At 47.1% G+C, this 19,914-nt stretch overlaps 1 protein-coding gene across 3 annotated transcripts in view; it reads left to right on the top strand.

The window, feature by feature from the left end:
* nr5a2 (nuclear receptor subfamily 5, group A, member 2) overlaps positions 1-19,914 on the top strand; it is a 111,907-nt gene that overhangs the window by 50,320 nt on the left and 41,673 nt on the right. For all 3 annotated transcript variants that reach the window (XM_039002070.1, XM_039002071.1, XM_039002072.1), the window contains 2 exons: positions 8,125-8,244; positions 13,716-13,863. In XM_039002070.1, the coding sequence (XP_038857998.1) occupies positions 8,125-8,244; positions 13,716-13,863 (268 nt within the window). The remainder of the gene's footprint in view (positions 1-8,124; positions 8,245-13,715; positions 13,864-19,914) is intronic.

Raw genomic sequence — 19,914 nt, forward strand, 5'->3', positions numbered from 1 at the left:
CTCTGTGTGTGTGGAGTAGAAAACATTAATCTGCGCTTGTGGTTTTGAACAAAAGCTATGGGCAAACGATTGATCTGGACATTGATGCCCTCGCATGAATGGTAATAAAGGTGTTAAATTGGTTTCGGGGAGAATATGTATTTTTCATTACAAGCACTGAGAGAAGTTCCTTTTTGAAAAAGTAGTGATGATATTGAAGTATAGAGAAAGAACACCTTGAAAATAGCCTTAAATGTGTGTTTGAACATAGTTCGGGCCTATCAGAGGTATAATACTCTTCTTAAGGGGGCTATTCAACCACTATCAGTACCAAACCCAAAGCTAACATGCTAAAGCTTTTGCCATGACTGTGTCATAATTTCAAGGACAGATCACTGTTGCTTGGCGGGTTCAAGTCAGACCATAGAAAGCCATAGGTAGTTTAAGGCCTAGTTTAAATCAGATCAAGCGTTTGCCGGCAATAGCAGACACCCGCATAGCGGATGTTTTGGCGGTGTCAGAGGTGCAACTGCATTGGGGCCATTAAATCAGTGAGCAGCTGCTCTTGTGATCATTGTCATGAAGCCACACCCACCCCGCTTGCGTTAGAAGTTCAGAGTGAGAAAGTGTAGGCCATATAGAAATAATGGCGCTCAAATTGAAAAATTGTTCACAATGAAACCGGTATTTAAATATACTACTTTTAGTAATAGTGGTCAGTTGTTCAGTTTTGATGATGTAACTGTAATGTCTGTTTTCTGCGGCCGGATGAAGCTTGATTCTACTAGCGTAAAATTACTAGATAACTCCAAGAAGTCTCAATTGTAAGGGTTTGGTCATCTGAAAAGGTTGGAATCTTTTTAATGAAGTAGTAGTACATTGATCGTGGTTAGCAACTGACTGCCTATCGTCCATGTTATCTACAGTTTCCATGACTACTTGGTATGATAATTATTAACCAGACAGTGTTATTGCTCCCATATAGTTCAATGAACTACAGGCCTAACATCAATTGAAACTTTACTAGACCATTTACTCGATAAACCTCATTGTCTAAGGTCACATTCTGTTCTGTTGCCTTGGCTCTGGCTGCATACTTTTTTAATTGACAACACGTTCACAATATATTCTCAAGCAATCATACTGGGAACAGAATACATAAAAGACAGACAGTCGAACAATCCCCTCCCTTTTGTCAGACCACCCCGTATCTCAGTGGACAGACAGATGGATTTGTGAAATCCAGGGCCTGTCGTGTTCAACCATGTGACAGTGCAAAGGAAAATCTTGTCAGGAAAACAGCCCAGTGTCACTGGCACTTAAAGGGTCGGCGATCTCTCTCCCCGCCTCACTATGCTCGTCCTGTCTCGGTTGCTGTGCGGGTGTCTCCTGCTCCCGCCTCGTGTTCCCCTCATCTCCCCTCATCTCCCCTTGTCCCCTTTTGATGACCCAGCTCTGTCGGGAGTGATGCTGCCAGGCAGGCAGCGTGAGGACGGCTCCCTTTGATGAGGACCCCGACGCTCGCCAGGACCCTTGACAGGCCTGCTTTGAAGAGCGAGGTCTAGCTGCACATCCTACTCCACCACCTCTCTCTTAGACTCTCTCTCTCTATCTCTCTCTCGTTCAATCTCACTCTCTCTCTCTGAGAGGGTATTTTACTGCTAATGCTGAGGCTTTGAGACGAAGACAGGGATGGGGGAGAGTGCGGGGGGGTTAAAGTACAGTAAGGAGGACACTCGTTCACCATCGCCTCCCTCACGCCCTCCCTCGCTTTTCTGATGGTTTTAATGATGGCATTTGAATTTTGCTCTCGCATGTCGCCTCTGGTCACCCGCCCCACAGAAAGGAGGGACGAGAGAAAAAAAAGAGGAAAGAAAGGGAGTTCACCCAACTTTCAGAAGTTGTGGTAATGGTCAAAGCGGCTTTGTTGTATTTCATTTTGATAAAAAGAGGAATGAGACAAATCATGTCAGCTTTCCTGGGTTTGAGACAGACAGACAGACAGACTTGGTTTGAGTCTCGACTATGAAGTTCCATGACCCGGCATCCACCAAGCCAACGCTCGGTGATACTGCCATTGTTATGACTAGGCGGAGAATAAACAACCCCTCTGCAGTCAAAACAATCAACGCCAACAACAGTTGTGCTGAAGCTACCACGCTGTCGTTCAAAGTAGTAACGCATTTCACGCACAGTAGACATCTGTTAGCTCAGTGATGTCACAGCGCTTCCATTGAAACAAATGGCCTCTTTTTACAAAGTTCCAATAAATAATAGAATAATACTCGCAGGAAAGGTTTTCCGTCTTTAGCTCACAATCTGTACTATATGATTAGAAAGGTTTAAAAAATGATGTAAAACATCACAGCACAATTGAAAAAATATATGGCACATGGAAACCAAACGTGGGTGGTCTATGGTGATAGGTGGGATGGGCTGAGAGTGGCTGAGGGGTTGGGATTAAAGAGCGTACGTTTGGTAATGTGTTATTGTTATGTGACTGCTTTATATACGTAAAAGTACCAGGTATGTAAAATGTATATGTAAAATGTACATACACTACCGGTCAAAAGTTTTAGAACACCTACTCATTCAAGGGTCAAAATGTTTACTATTTTCTACATTGTAGAATAATAGTGAAGACTACAAAACTATGAACTAATACATAGGGAATCATGTAGTAACCAAAAAAGTGTTAAACAAATAGCCACCCTTTGCCTTTGTCACGTTCCTGACCTGTTTTCTGTGTTTTGGTATGTGTTTATTGGTCAGGGCGTGAGTTTGGGTGGGTAGTCTATGTTATGTGTTGTCTTGTTGGGTTAATGGGTTGCCTGGTATGGCTCTCAATTAGAGGCAGGTGGTTTTCATTTCCTCTAATTGAGAGTCATATTAAGGTAGGTGTTTTCACACTGTTTGTTTGTGGGTGGTTGTCTTCCGTGTCAGTGTATGTTCGCACCACACGGGACTGTTTCGTTGTCGTTAGTATATGTAGTCTGTTCCTGTTCGTGCGTTCTTCATGTTTTATGTAAGTTCTCTCGTTCAGGTCTGTCTACGTCGTTTTGTTGTTTTGTAAAATTATCAAGTGTTCTTCGTGTGTTTAGTTTCGTCTTGTTAATAAAGTTCATTATGTCATTATACCTCGCTGCAAATTGGTCTTCCGATCCCTCTCTCCTCTCCTCGTCTGAGGAGGAGGAGGATGACGACTATCGTTACAGAACCACCCACCAAACCCGGATCAAGCAGCGGGTTAACGGACAGCGCACGAAGCAGGATTTCTGGTCTTGGGAGGAGATCATAGAAGGAAAAGGACCATGGGCGAAGGTTGGAGTTAATCGTCGCTCTGTGGAGGAGAAGGAGGCAGCCACAGCCCAGGAGTGGCGTTATGAGGGGACGCGTCTAGCACGGAAGCCCGAAAAGCCCGCAAGTACAACCCAAAAATTTCTTGGGGGGGGGCTAAGAGGTAGTGGGTCTAGGGCAGGTAGGAGACCTGCGCCCACTTCCCAGGCTAACCGTGGAGAGCGGGAGTACGGGCAGACACCGTGTTACGCAGTAGAGCGCACGGTGTCTCCTGTACGTGTGCATAGCCCGGTGCGGGTTATTCCACCTCCCCGCACTGGTAGGGCTAGAGTGAGCATTGAGCCAAGTGCCATGAAGCCGGCTCAACATATCTGGCCTCCAGTACGTCTCCTCGGGCCGGTGTACATGGCACCAGCCTTACGCATGGTGTCCCCGGTTCGCCAACACAGCCCAGTGCGGGTTATTCCACCTCCCCGCACTGGACGGGCTACGGGGAGCATGCAACCAGGTAAGGTTGGGCAGGCTCAGTGCTCAAAGGAGCCAGTACGCTTGCACGGTCCGGTATATCCGGCGCCACCTTCCCGCCCCAGCTCAGTACCACCAGTGCCTACACCACGCACCAGGCTTCCAGTGCGTCTCCAGAGCCCTGTTCCTCCTCCACGCACTCTCCCTGTGGTGCGTGTCTCAAGCTCAGTGCTTCCAGTTTCGGCACCACGCACCAGGCCTACTGTGCGCCTCAGCAGGTCAGAGCCATCTGTCTGCCCAGCGCCGTCTGAGCCATCTGTCTGCCCAGCGCCGTCTGAGCCATCTGTCTGCCCAGCGCCGTCTGAGCCATCTGTCTGCCCAGCGCCGTCTGAGCCATCTGTCTGCCCAGCGCCGTCTGAGCCATCTGTCTGCCCAGCGCCGTCTGAGCCAGCTGTCTGCCCAGCGCCGTCTGAGCCATCCGTCTGCCCAGCGCCGTCTGAGCCATCCGTCTGCCCAGCGCCTTCTGAGCCATCCGTCTGCCACGAGCCATTAGAGCCGCCCGTCTGTCCCGAGCCATTAGAGCCGTCCGTCAGTCAGGAGCCGCTAGAGCCGTCCGTCAGTCAGGAGCTGCCAGAGCCGCCAGCCAGTCAGGAGCTGCCAGAGCCGCCAGCCAGTCAGGAGCTGCCAGAGCCGCCAGCCAGTCATGAGCTGCCCTACAGTCATGAGCTGCCCTCCAGTCATGAGCTGCCCTCCAGTCATGAGCTGCCCTCCAGTCATGAGCTGCCCTCCAGTCATGAGCTGCCCTACAGTCATGAGCTGCCCTTCAGTCATGAGCTGCCCTACAGTCATGAGCTGCCCTTCAGTCATGAGCTGCCCTCCAGTCATGAGCTGCCCTCCAGTCATGAGCTGCCCTCCAGTCATGAGCTGCCCTCCAGTCATGAGCTGCCCTCCAGTCATGAGCTGCCCTACAGTCATGAGCTGCCCTCCAGTCATGAGCTGCCACTCAGTCCGGAGCTGCCACTCAGTCCGGAGCTGCCACTCAGTCCGGAGCTGCCACTCAGTCCGGAGCTGCCACTCAGTCCGGACCTGCCACTCAGTCCGGAGCTGCCACCCAGTCCGGAGCTGCCACCCAGTCCGGAGCTGCCATTAGTACAGAGTTGTCCCTCTGTCCTGAGCTACCTCTCTGTCCTGAGCTACCTCTCTGTCCTGAGCTACCTCTCTGTCCTGAGCTACCTCTCTGTCCTCAGCTGTCTCCTCTATGTAGGAGGGGCCTTAGTGAAGGTTCCTGGACCATGGTCGGGGGCGAGGGTCGCCACTCAAAGGACGCTAAGGAGGGGGACAAAGACAGTGGTGGAGTGGTGTCCTCGTCCACCGCCGGAGCCGCCACCGCGGACAGATGCCCACCCAGACCCTCCCCTTGAGTTTTAGGGGTGCGCCCGGAGTTCGCACCTTGAGGGGGGGGTTCTGTCACGTTCCTGACCTGTTTTCTGTGTTTTGGTATGTGTTTATTGGTCAGGGCGTGAGTTTGGGTGGGTAGTCTATGTTATGTGTTGTCTTGTTGGGTTAATGGGTTGCCTGGTATGGCTCTCAATTAGAGGCAGGTGGTTTTCATTTCCTCTAATTGAGAGTCATATTAAGGTAGGTGTTTTCACACTGTTTGTTTGTGGGTGGTTGTCTTCCGTGTCAGTGTATGTTCGCACCACACGGGACTGTTTCGTTGTCGTTAGTATATGTAGTCTGTTCCTGTTCGTGCGTTCTTCATGTTTTATGTAAGTTCTCTCGTTCAGGTCTGTCTACGTCGTTTTGTTGTTTTGTAAAATTATCAAGTGTTCTTCGTGTGTTTAGTTTCGTCTTGTTAATAAAGTTCATTATGTCATTATACCTCGCTGCAAATTGGTCTTCCGATCCCTCTCTCCTCTCCTCGTCTGAGGAGGAGGAGGATGACGACTATCGTTACAGCCTTGATGACAGCTTTGCACACTCTTGGCATTCTCTCAACCAGTTTCACCTGGAATGCTTTTCTAACAGTCTTGAAGGAGTTCCCAGAAATGCTGAGCACTTGTTGGCTGCTTTTCCTTCATTCTGCGGTCCGACTCATCCTAAACCATCTCAATTTGGTTGAGGTCGGGGGATTGTGGAGGCCAGGTCATCTGATGCAGCACTCCATCACTCTCCTTCTTAGTAAAATAGCCCTTACACAGCCTGGAGGTGTGTTGGGTCATTGTCCTACAAATGATAGTCCCACTAAGCCCAAACCAGATGGGATGGCGTATCGCTGCAGAATGCTGTGGTAGCCATGCTGGTTAAGTGGGCCTTGAATTCTAAAGACAGTGTCACCAGCAAAGCACCCCCACACCATCACACCTCCTCCTCCATGCTTTACGGTGGGAAATACACATGCGGAGATCATCCATTCACCCACACCGCATCTCACAAAGACACGGCTGTTGGAACCAAAAATCTCCAATTTGGAGGACAAACTTCCACCGGTCTAATGTCCATTGCTTGTGTTTCTTGGTCCAAGCAAGTCTCTTCTTATTATTGGTGTCCTTTAGTAGTGGTTTCTTTGCAGCAATTCGACCATGAAGGCCTGATTCACAGTCTCCTCTGAACAGCTGATGCTGAGATGTGTCTGTTACTTGAACTCTGTGAAGCATTTATTTGGGCTGCAATTTCTGAGGCTGGTAACTCTAATGAACTCATCCTCTGCAGCAGAGGTAACTCTGGGTCTTCCAATCCTGTGGTGGTCCTCATGAGAGCCAGTTTCATCATAGCGCTTGATGGTTTTTGCGACTGCACTTGAAGAAACTTTCAAAGTTCTTCAAAAGGTCCATATTGACTAACCTTCATGTTTTAAAGTAATGATGGAGTGTTGTTTCTCTTTGCTTATTTGAGCTGTTCTTGCCATAATATGGACTTGGTCTTTTACCAAATAGGGCTATCTTCCCTACCTTGTCACAACATAACTGATTGGCTCAAACGCATTAAGAAGGAAAGAAATTCCACAAATTAACTTTGAACAAGGCACACATGTTAATTGAAATGCATTCCAGGTGACTACCTCATGAAGCTGGTTTAGAGAATGCCAAGAGTGTGCAAAGCTGTCATCAAGGCAAAGGGTGGCTATTTGAATAATCTCAACTATAAAATATATTTTAATGTGTTTAACCCTTTTTTGGTTACTACATGATTCCATATGTGTTATTTCATAGTGTTGATGTCTTCACTATTATTCTACAATGTAGAAAATAGTCAAAATAAAGAAAACTTCTTGAATGAGTAGGTGTTCTAAAACTTTTGACCACAAAATCTGTAGAAAAACAAAAATATATTTGTCCTCCGAAGAGGGGTTAATAAAAAAATATATAATAAAGTAAAAGTTCCAGTGTGGATAATAGCGTTCCTTTCTCCGTCAATTGTACCGTACCTGTTAGTGAGGTAGTTTACACCATCGATTTACACATTCTTCTCTAATCCTTGTTGACGTTTTCGAGTGCAGCGTCACAGATTGTAACTGTCAACCCAAGGATTTTCTCAGACTCGTGCAAAGCACATTTCACCAGAACAACACATACCGAAGAATTTCGCGAAGCCACATCATTCCGCAAGTCAGATAAATAGTATCGAAGGTGACGCTGTTTGTCGGGGGAAAAAGGAGGGGTGAGAGAGGTTCTCCCTGTCTTTTTCCTCATTCTTTCTCTTCTGAATGTGGCCTTTCTATGTGTGTGGCTACAGTGTGTAATGATTAACGTGGTGAGCCCTGGGAAGTTGCAGCAGTTCACAATGGATGGTTGTTGCGGTGTATCAGACTCCGCTTTGGCGTGCGTCAGTCACCGGAATGGGAGTCACGGCCGCAGTGTTGCGTAGAAACTCACTACTTAATCACTGGGAACGGAGAAATCCCTCAGCCACCGGTAGTCCTGGGCAAACAGCTAACCAGTAATGCTGTCAAACAGGGACGTTCCTGGGCTTTTTGAGAGAGCGTGGTGTTGCTAAGTTCACATGAGAAAGCAGGGGTGTGGTTGTGTTCAGACGGGGAAGGGGGAGTAGGGGGCGGCTATGTGAAACTACAGTATCGTGTGAAGTTGTCTTCCTCCACCTGTGGAATAGTAATCGATACGAGTCAATCTACCCCAAGATGTGTCTACTTGTCAAACCATAAAAGTGGTAAAGCTTCACCCAAAAACTTTTCACTAAGAGAATAATGCAGCATCGTAAATCTTTAACCGTTTGTCAAGATGCGGTTTTTATTCATCGTTATGTATCCTTTTTATTTAAGAGGGGGAATATATGTAGCGTGACACATTAGCATAGCATGTGCATTAGCATCAACATCAACAACTGACCTCATCTCCTCTTTCTCTACCTTTTTGTCATAATCAGGTGGACGACCAAATGAAGCTCCTCCAGAACTGTTGGAGCGAGCTCCTCATCCTCGACCACATCTTCCGCCAGGTGATGCACGCCAAGGAAGGCTCCATCCTATTGGTCACCGGCCAGCAGGTAAGTCACCTGACTCCCCCAATTCCACCCACCCCTTCCTGCCCCACACGCCCCTCCCCTTCTCTCCACACCCTCCCCATAGACCTCATCAGCCACTCAGCGCGAGCACATCAACACCCTTTAAAGCACTATCGACCAAGCCGGCCCCCGCACAGTCACCGCTCCATTAAAAATAGATTACGCTTATAGGTATAAGCTAATGTGACCAGAATAATCAATTATGCATTTTCAATTTATTTATTTTTATTATTTTGCATCAAGCAAAGACTCCAAACGGCGAATAAATAAAGCGCTTGGTTAAGCATGCCGGTAGAGTCATAGCGGTAGAAAAAAAAGCCTATGATGATTTACCTTTGCGGGGCCCCTGAGGAGCCGGCAAGGGCCGATGCCTGAGGCTCCTGACGAGGCCCTCAACACAGAGTGGACCTGTGATTCCTCAGTCTTTTTCTCCACTGGCAGAGAGAGAGAGAGCGAGAGACAGAGAGAGGGAGATAAAGAGAGAGGGAAAGAGGAATGAAATTGCTCGTTATGAATATGGCTCTGAATGCCCGGCACGCCTGTCAGCAAGACGAGCACGCTTAATTATTGATGGGGCGGGTGTTTCCAAAACGTTGCTCTTCAACAAAATGTTCTCCAACAATAGATGGGGGCATTACTATTGAGGCGAAGCGAGGAGGGTCCGAGTGGAGTTAGGCAGTGTTGTTTTTACCTTTGTTTACAGCTACAGACTTACTGTAGATGAGCTTTACTCACGTGATTTTGGAAAAGAGGATGTTGTGAGAGGAGGGACAAAAGAGTGGCTCTCCCGATGGCCTCCAATAATTAGTGGTCAGAAAGTTGAAGTTGTTGTGTGTGTGTGACTTCATGTAGGGAGAGAGACGGAGAAACAGAAAGAGAGACAGAGCAAGAGAGGGGGAGTTTTCATATCACTGCTATTTTACCAGACCACATATACCCACACATACACCAACCCACACACAGACACAGACACACACAGAGTGCCCTGAGTCACTCCCCCCCCCCCCCCCCCCACTCCTCCCACGTCCAGTGCAGAGTGCCGAGCGGTGGCTCATACTCCCAGCAGTGTCTCTGCTGCTCTGTGTTTGATTAGCGAAGGCTGGCTGTGAGCAGGGCTGAGCCAGTGAAGGAGGGGGGGGGGGGGGGGGGGGGGAAGAGTCAGGGGAGGTGAGGACCAGGTCTCGTTTGCATATTTTGGTTAATGAACAGCTGGTGTTGGGGGGCCAGTGTGGGAGACAGGAGGGGAGTGCCTCTCAAACCGTTCATTATCTCCTATTATTCTCCATGAAGCCAGAGGTGACAGCAGCACTGCTTTAAAGCCAGGGCCCACCACCACAACCACCATCACTACCAGCAACACCTCCACCAAAAAAACATGGATACGGTTACTATGGCAGAACTCAACAGCCTCTTACGGTATCTCTCAGAAAACGCAACAGAGATGTGGTTGGGTTGATCACGGGTTGGCGTTACCGCAAAAATATTTTGCCTGTTTGGGCATGCCCGACCACTTCCACGCTGTTACCTCGTTGCGTGAGCATTTGTGTCTTGGCCGCTTTGCCAGCCGTCGTCGGAATGGTCCAAGTGCACCATGGGGGATTAAAGGAGAAATGCGAGCGACACATGACACCCCGGGAGGACGGGCTTCAGAACATGCTACTGTCCCTCCCTTTCTCCCTTCCTCCCCTCTTCCCCCTTTGAATACAGATCCCTCACCGCCCTCCACTCTCCTATCTGTCAGCTGGTAGCCTTAGTCACAGTACACCGACCTTCGGAGGAATCTGATGTAGCAACAGACACAATATATAATCACACAGCATTCACGTCTAATTTATACAGCTCTTTGGCCTGTCTTGTACTGACCTGAACTGTCTTTGGCTCAAACACAAGACGTGACTGCCGGTGTCATGTGAAAACACAGGGTTATGGCCGTGTGGCAGTTACTGAACTGTATGAATGTACAAGCAAGGTCTCGCAAGATACGTCTTTGATATTGCTTGATATCAAATGGCACTTGCAGATGAAAGGCAAATGTTAAAGCATCGCTAAAAAAATATTCTCTGAACTCATTTATTCGGGCAGGTTTACACTGCTATTCAATGGCATTGTCTTTTTCAACTAACTCGTCTTCTTTGAGCCATAGTGTTATTAGTAGAGTGTGGTCATTTAGCAGACACTTTCATCCAACTTTCCGTGCAATTTAACTTTCGACATTTTTGTTATTATACGGCCCAACTTACTGTGCTGTATGAGTCCCCCAACCGTATTAGCCGTCTTTACCCATTTCTATGCTCGTTTGTCATTTGGCAACCATGTCCATTTTGTTTGCCTTTGTTTGATGTATTAATGACAGGTTGATCTATGATTCTTTATAATATGCAGACATAGAGATGATAGATAAGGGTATTGTTTTTGTTTTTTTAAACTTAAGGCTAGGAAACCATAACCCAATGCCACCAAGAGCCCAATCCTTCATTGAAGTTATTTCATGCACAGTTGATTTTATGTAAATTAATTGACACTTTAGGGGGGGGGGCGTTGACATTTCACTGACTCTTAATTTTCACCACCTCAAAAAAGGACAGAGGGAGAGAAGGGGAAAGAAGGGGAGAGAGATAGAGAGAGAGAGAGATGGAAAGAGAGAGGAGAGAAGGGAGAGATGGAAAGAGAGAGGAGAGAAGGGAGAGATGCTGAGCGAGATGGAGAGAGAGATAGAGAGAAAAGGAGAGATGGAGAGGCGACGAGAAGCAGGGGAAAAAAAGCTGGCGCACATCTCGGAATCCTCCCAGCCCAATGCTTTAAAAAATTCTACTCATCATTATTTACACAATAAATAAATTCCGATCTGGGCCGTTTTAATTGCAAATGCAGCTCGCGGGGACCCCTCCCCGAGCCTAGGAGGCAGCCGTCTACCTTCCTCGAGAAACCCTGGCTCAGTCAATTATGGTAATGAATTGTCAATAAATATAAAAATTTAATATGGCCTGCTTACTGTGAGTGGCAGCTATGGACTTGCCTCCCAGACAAATTTGCTGCTGCTGCAGATATTAAGTGCACCTGAAAGTGCTCGCGGTGGGCCAATGGGGCCAGTGCCGGGGCCAGAGCATGAGGAGGGGTGGGGGGGTCCTGGGGGACATCCAGGGGGGCCCACACGCTCTCACCCCTCGCCCCTCGCGGCCCCCGCCTCCAAACCCCGCGTCCAGACGCAGAGGAGGGGAGAGGACGGGGAAGGCGAGAGGGAGGAGAGAGGGGGGTGTCCCCCCCCCTGTTTATCGGCGGGTGAATATGATTCAGCAGTCAGCCCCGGCCCTTCGGCCCTCTCCCTCCCTCTCTTACTCCTCTCTCCCTCGCTCCCTGTATCTCTCTCCCTGCTGTGCTGGCAATCTACATTGTGCTGGGCTACAGTGCGGGGAGAGTGAGAAAGAGGGAGAAAATGAGAAAGGCTTCAGGAAGAGCGGAATCAGGACAGAGAAAGAGGGAGCAAGTAGGAAAGATGTTAGAAAAAAGAGAGAGAGAGAGAGAGAGAGAGAGAGAGAGAGAGAGAGAGAGAGAGAGAGAGAGAGAGAGAGAGAGAGAGAGAGAGAGAGAGAGAGAGAGGCAAACTTTGAACTAATTCCCCACCACATTAGAGTTTTACGTCTGTGTTCAGAAGTTTCAGTTCAGAGAGAGCGATAAGCCTCCATAAGAGAGGGAGAGAAACTCTCCAGATAGCCAGCCTACTGTATGCTGATGCATCTAGCTGTTGTTGTTAGAGACATAGGGCCCTGTATCGTTATAAGGCATACATTGTATTCTTCCTAATTTCTATGGATACACAGTTATAGGGGTCTACCTGCTTGTTTATTCTATTGTTTTGTCTTATTGTGTAAGAACGGAAAGCTAACTGCACCCATATTGAGACGGGATCTTACAATGTCAGATTGACCAAAGGGAAATTTCATACACATATGCTGTATAAGGCATACTGTAGTATAGAAAGGCATCATCTCGTCGGTCAAGGTATTTCAATGTTTTATTTAACCTTTATTTTGACAGGGATTCAATTTTATTTCACTTGATTAGGATCCCAATTAGCCGACGCCAATGACGACATCTAGTCTTACTGGGGTACGACACACGACGAAAAAGACATTACAGACAAAATACTTTACACTTTACGTACATTTTAAAAAACATTTACATGTAGTGTGTGTGTGTGTGGGTGTTTGCATCTCTCAGCTACACATACATGTCAGTACATACACACAACAAGTAAGTCACATGGGGGAGAGGCGTTGTCCCGCTGCAACGTTTTTTATTTGTTTTTGGAAACCAGGTTTGCTGTTCACTTGCGCTATATGAGATAGAAGGGAGTACCATGCAGTCATGGCTCTGTATAATACTGTACGTTTCCTTGAATTTGTTCTGGACCTGGGGACTGTGAAAAGACCCCTGGTGGCATGTTTGGTGGGGTAAGTGTGTGTATTAGTGCTGTGTGTAAGTTGACGATGCAAACAATTTCTTATAAAAACAAGTCTTTCCTCAACTCTTAGCCAAGAGAGACTGGCATGCATAGTATTGATATTAGCCCTCTGATTACAATTAAGAGCAAAACGTGCCGCTCTGTTCCCGGGTCAGCTGCAGCTTAACTAGGTCGTTCTTTGCAGCACTTGACCATATGACTGGACAGTAATCAAGATAAGATAAAACTAGAGCCTGCACGTCTTGCATTGTGTCGTGTGGTGTCGAAAAAGCAGACCATCTCTTCATCACGGACAGACCTCTCCAAAATCTTTACAACCATTGAATCTATATGTTTTGACCATGACAGTTTACGATCTAATGTAACGCCAAGTAATTTAGTCTCCTCAACTTGCTCAACAGCCACGGCATTCATTACTAGATTCAGCTGAGGTCTAGAACTTAGGGAATGATTTGTATCAAATACAATGCTCTCAGTTTTAGAGATGTTAAGGACTAGTTTATTACTGGCCATCCTTTCTAAAACTGACAATGCGGAGACCAAGGTCTCTTTTCCAGATGAGTCCTGTTTAGCACAACAATACACATCAATATACAATATACACATTAAACTACACATCCATACACACATTAAAATACATGTTACTATACCACACACAATATGACTTGACAATGAAGTGAGGTACGGCAGCAGTTTATGCAGGAGGGCTTTATAAACAAAAAGAGTTCAATCATTCTACGAGACTTCAAAGTGTTCTTTCATCACAGACAAGACCTTTCTCTCACCTCAACTTCAGCACACACTCTAAAGGAGTGTGTTATATTCTATGGGAATGCTACTGAATTGCATGGGATCGAGGAGAATTCTCGGCAACAAAAGAGTGATCAAATGACATATACGGATACCGTATATGTGTGTCCGACGAGGCCTAGTGTGTACCCCACAGTGTCTAACAGCTTGTGTGTGCTCCCCCCCCCCCACTCTCCTGCAGGTGGATTACGTTGTAATCGCCTCCCAAGCTGGAGCCACTCTCAACAACCTGATGAGCCACGCCCAGGAGCTGGTGGGCAAGCTGCGCTCTCTGCAGCTGGACCAGAGGGAGTTTGTCTGCCTCAAGTTCCTGGTGCTGTTCAGCTTGGGTGAGTACGAGGGGGGAGGAGGCTGGGTAGGGGAGGGGAGGCCGGGCAAGGGAGGCTGGGTGAGAGAGGAGAGGGTGGAGGCTGAACGGGGGGGGTTGTTCCGTGCGGGTGAGTCCCAGGGATGGGAAGAAAGGGAGGCTGGGTGGGGGAGGGGAGGGATATATAGGGGTATGGATGAGAGGTGAGAAGGGGGGAGAGGAGGGGCATTGGGGAAGGGGTTATAGGTGAGGGGGAGGGAGGATGGGTGAGGTAGGAAGAGGAGGGAAAGGGTCGTTTGTGAGGGATGGGGAGTCTTGGGATAAGGGATGAGAGAAGCGGTGAGGTGAGGTATGGATGACTTTGGGAGAGAGATGGGGCCAGAGATGGGGGGGAAAAGGGGTATTAGTGAGTAAGGGGAGAGAAGGAGTGAGGGGTTACCAAAAAGTGTCCCTCTGCACTCAGCCAATCACATTGCACACTGCTTCACAAGGTCAGTATCAGCCAGGAAAGAAATAATCACTCTCCCCATCTGATAACGAGACTACAACACACTGGTCATGAATGCCACATAGAAACAGGGCAGGATTACCGAACGGCCACACAGGGCACGTGCCCCGGGGCACCCAATCTCCAGGGGGCCCACAACCCAATTACAATGTGTAGAATTGCAGGAAATTAGCTTTAAAACTGCTCAATTCTCTCTTGGGCTAATGGCAAAATGTGAGGAATAGTATAACATTTGTTTTAAAATTGCTAAATGTTCTTTCAGCCTCATGGCAAAATGTGAACAATAGTGTGATGTTAGCTATAAAACAGCACATTTTTCTCTCTGACCCATGGCAAAACGTGTAGAATATCAGGAAATTAGCTTTAAAACAGCAACACTTTCTCTTAGCCTCATGACAAAATGTGTAGAATCAACCTGATCTCATAGTTTCACTTCAGGATCTGACGTAATTGGATGAGCGTCGATTTTTGACTCATTAATTCAGCACGGTTATAGGTTTCATTCCGCATGGTTACAGGGTTAAAACAAATACAACTTGAAAGGTTAAGTTCAGGTATTAATTCCGAGCTGTTAAAGTTAGGGCTATGGTTCGGGGAAAGCATAAAATTAAATAATAATACAAAAAATGCTGCTTCCATTTCGTATCATTAACTACTCTCCCTGCTTGCTAAAGCATTATGAACTGCCTTGACGCAGTGGTCGAAGCAGTGTGCTCTGGCTCTAAACATTGTAAGTTTGAGTGCTGTACCACAATTCTCAACTAAAAAAATGGGTGAGCGCCAAGGACGGATTATATCAACGACAACAGGACCTTTTAAAACGTCTGAAGTTGACGTATGTTTCGAGTGACCAGCCTAGTTCGAATAGCATTATAAAACTGCACATTTTTTCAACCTTAAATGTTAGCTTTTTCAACCAGGAAGTTAGCTGTTTTCCCCCCCAACAAAATGTAAATCCTACAAAAGGTGATCGGTGCCCGGTAGCCCCAAATGTGGTAGTCCAGCCCTGCATAGAAACACACACACATAGACGCACGCATGCACACACACACTTACCCTATCTGGAACCGATTGGCCATTTGGTCAGTCGCACGGGTTGCGGATGCAGTGGTTTGTCCTGATGGCAGGTTGTGGTGTGGTCATGGTACTGTGGCAGCTGCATGATCAATCAATCAATCAATCAAATGTATTTATAAAGCCCTCTTTACTTCAGCCGATGTCACAAAGTGCTGTACAGAAACCCTGCCTAAAACCCCAAACAGCAAGCAATGCAGATGTAGAAGCACGGTGGCTAGGAAAAACTCCCTAGAAAGGCCAGAACCTAGGAAGAAACCTAGAGAGGAACCAGGCTCTGAGGGGTGGCCAGTCCTCGTCTGGCTGTGCCGGGTGGAGATTATAACAGAACATGGCCAAGATGTTCAAATGTTCATAGATGACCAGCAGGGTCAGATAATAATAATCAAAGTGATTGTAGAGGGTGCAACAGGACAGCACCTCAGGAGTAAATGTCAATTGGCTTTTCATAGCCGATCATTCAGAGTTAGAGACAGCAGGTGCGGTAGAGAGAGTCCAAAACAGCAGGTCTGGGACAGGTAGCACGTCCAGTAAACAGGTCAGGATTCCATAGCCGCAGGCAGAACAGTTGAAACTGGAGCAGCAGCATGACCAGGTGGACTGGGGACAGCAAGGAGTCATCGGGCCAGGTTGTCCTGAGGCATGGTCCTAGGGCTCAGGTCCTCCGAGAGAGAGAAATAAATAAAGAAAATAGAGAGAAAGAGAGAAAAGAGAGAGAGAGAATTAGATGGAGCATACTTCAATTCACACAGGACACCGGATGAGACAGGAAAAATACTCCAGATATAACAGACTGACCCTAGACCCCGACGCATAAACTATTGCAGCATAAATACTGGAAGCTGAGACAGGAGTGGTCGGACACATACACACACACAATACACCCCCCCCCACACACACACGGAGACAAGCACAGACAAACACACCACACACACCTAAGAAAGGTTCAATATTCTCATATTCTCTGTATGTGTGTTTGTTGGTCAGCCATGGGACTTTCCTCACCGTTTCCCGTTCGTAACTTATGCCTCCTCACTCCCGTAGTTTAACATCATTCATTAATGAAGTCATTTGAAGTCAAGGTAATATGCTCAGCCTAGCCCCACTGTGGACACTGGTTTCTCCTATCAAAGACAGACGTCCAGGGTTGATGGTTACTGCCAGGAAAGATGTGCTCGGCTGTTTGTCAACAAGTATTATCATATCGCTTGCATTTCCACATCTGAACTCAGCACATAGGTGTGTGTGAGTGTGTGTGCGTGTCTGTGTGTGGGTTTGTTTGTTTGTGCGCGCGTGCGTGCGTGCGTGCGTGCGCATGTTCTCGCCTCCAATTTACAAGGGGCTTATGTTGACCACCTGGAATCGCTAAGTGAACAGCAAGCCTTTGAATAAACGCAGACCCTCCCCCAACCCCTCTGCACTCCTCCACTTCTCCCCCTTTCCTCCCCACGCTTCAGTCCCACCTGGAAAAGGGCTTTACTTCCCCAACCCTCGCACAAGCCCCTTAATGAAATGCTTTCCTCCTGGCCGACTTGCCGTGCTCAGAGCTAGTGAGATTAATGTTTGTGTTATTGGGTGTTTGTGGCAGAGGGGCGGGTGAGAGGGGAGGCTGGGAGGGTGTGATGGGGGGGTCTGGGGGGTTGATGGTCTAAATAATTTGGCGGAAACATCATCCATAATGAAAGGCTCACCTGAGGGATGTGTATCGCCCCCGGCAGTGCGTGTTCTCCGCGCTGCCTGGGCCCCTGTGAACGCGAGACGGTTCGCTACGGAGAGAAAGCGGGAAACCAACATTAAGCCAGGAGATTAGAAGTGCTCTGATTAATATCATCCCACAGTTGAGAGGAGTGTGTGCGTGTGTGTTTTTATATACATGTGAATGCACGCGTGTCTGTAGGTGTAAGTTTTACTATACAGTGTGTGCGTGTCTCTGTGTGTTTGTCTACTGTGTGTACTGGAGTTCATCAACTCCAGCTGAGGAGCCAATTAATAGGGAGTTAATGAAATGAGGCATGAAACTACTCCTGTGCCGGTGCTGGGTGAATGCAGGAGGCAACATGAGGTGAAACACTCTCGCTCTATTGCTTCCTATACATGCTACCTGGGCCCGTATTCCTAAAGCATGTCAGAGGATCAGTTTTTCCTTTTAGATCATAATGATGAAGATTACATGGACAGAGAGGGACCTGATCCTAGATCAGCACTCCTGCTCTGAGATGTTTTGTGAATACTGGTTCTGTACAGGATCACAAGTTCCTCCTACGATGGGTGTGTGTGTGTGTGTTTACATAGATAGGTGACCATCACTTGTACCAATAAGCTATCAAGTGGAGCGCCTTTTTTTTTTGTCAGCTGCACCTCACAAATTTTAACCAGCTATATTTTCGACCAGCAAATTTGGACTAGCTATCAAATGGGTAGAACTCGTGAGAGCATTCGTGTTTTGACATTTGTGCACTGCTTACATAGTAACAAGTTAATTAGGCAATAAGGCCTGAGGAGATGTGGTATATGTGGTATACTCCAACGCGGAGTGCCTGGATACAGCCATTAGCTGTGGTATATTGGCCATATACCACAAACCCCCCGAGGTGCCTTATTGCTATTATAAACTGGTTACCAACATAATTAGAACCGTGAAAATAAATGTTTTGTCATACCCGTGGTATACAGTCTGATATACCACAGCTTTCAGCCAATCAGCATTCAGGGCTTGAACCACCCAGTTTATAATATACAGTAGTTGGTGTCACTCTAACCTTTTATTGACAGTCAATTCTCTAGTTTAGATTAGTGTTACTCAAAACCAAGTATATTCAAGCATATACAACAGATTTAGATTGAATTGAATTTCAATGTATAGACATCTTTTAAAGGCTACTTTTGTCAGGGGCTCTCTATTTCAGAGATGCCTGGTAGAATTCTGATCACCGAAAGGTAGAGATCGATGTGAGGTAAAAGCAGCAGTCAGTCCAAGGCCGAGTGTGTGTGAGACAGGTTAACCACGCACGCACCCACATATGCACACTACCGCTTCTATTCATTTTACTACTTGTCATTTTTGACTTGACTCTTTTCATCGTTATTATTGATTATTGATTAATGTACGGGCATTGTTGAGGGATCCAGCACATAAGCATTTCGCTGCACCTTTTATACCTGCTGTAAAGTGTGTATGTGACAAGTAAATTAGATTTGGTTTTGATTTGGCACACACACACACACACACACACACACACACACACACACACACACACACACACACACACACACACACACACACACACACACACACACACACACACACACACACACACACACACACACACTGCTCCACAAACTTGCCACACAAGGTCAAATGCAGCTCCGATGAACATACAGGCATCAATCCTGGACAGGCCCTTTTCTCCTAAACGCAGCCCTCTCTTAAGCCCTTTACAAATGAAGCCTTTTAAAGGAAATCAAAGGTACATTTCCCCTGGCCTGACATGAGCCTAGCCCAATAGCTCCAACCCCTGCTCTTTCTATCAGCGTGCCGACTCCAGCGTGATCAGTCAATGTCAGCGTGATCAGTCACTGTCGCTCACCGCCGGACTCTTTGTAAAACTGGCTGTCGATAAAGAGGAGGATAGACCATCACTTTTGACCTGGGAAGAGTCACTTGTCTTGGTGGGTGGTGGTGTCAAGAAAAAGTATGTGTGTGTGTGTGTGTGTGTGTGTGTGTGTGTGTGTGTGTGTGTGTGTGTGTGTGTGTGTGTGTGTGTGTGTGTGTGTGTGTGTGTGTGTGTGTGTGTGTGTGTGTGTGTGTGTGTGTGTGTGTGTGTGTGTGTATGCAGAGATTTGTATAAACCTTACTGTCTGTCTCTCCGACATTTGCAACATTGTTTCAATATTCAAATTCGATCTCCAGCTGTCCCATAGTAATGAACTTGTCGCGAGTCGGGGATGAGACAGACAGGCAGGCATATTTTCTCAGCCAGTCGAAGTCATGAATCGGCATAATTTTTTATGGATACATACAAAGAAATATCCATAGAAAACAAGTAAAACAAAACAAAGTGCAGGTAGTTTACAGTCGTTCCAGCTTCAGTTTGAAGTGATTGTGTTATCTGTGTTGTTCAGTCACTGAGCTCTTCGGTACGGGCAATTCTACTGCCAATGTTTGTCTGTAGAGATTGCACGGCTGTGTGCTTGATTTTATACACCTGTCAGCAACGGGTGTGGCTGAAATAGCCAAATCCACTCATTTGAAGGGATGTCCACATAGTTTTGGCCGTGTAGTGTATGTAAACCCTGTCCAGGCCTGTTTGGATAATGCATTGCACCATTCAGAGATGCACTTTGTAGCCTACTCTGTAACGTAACCTGTTTCTGTTCTTACTGTGTGCATAAGGCCTAAGTGTCATCATTGTATTTTGGACACAAATCCTCAGCTCATTTGCTTGGTGAAATTTTTAGGGATTCTCCGAATATTTATGTGTACATCTGTGG

This window comes from Salvelinus namaycush, chromosome 10 (genome assembly GCF_016432855.1).
Source record: "Salvelinus namaycush isolate Seneca chromosome 10, SaNama_1.0, whole genome shotgun sequence".
In the NCBI taxonomy this organism is placed as follows: Eukaryota; Metazoa; Chordata; class Actinopteri; order Salmoniformes; family Salmonidae; genus Salvelinus; species Salvelinus namaycush.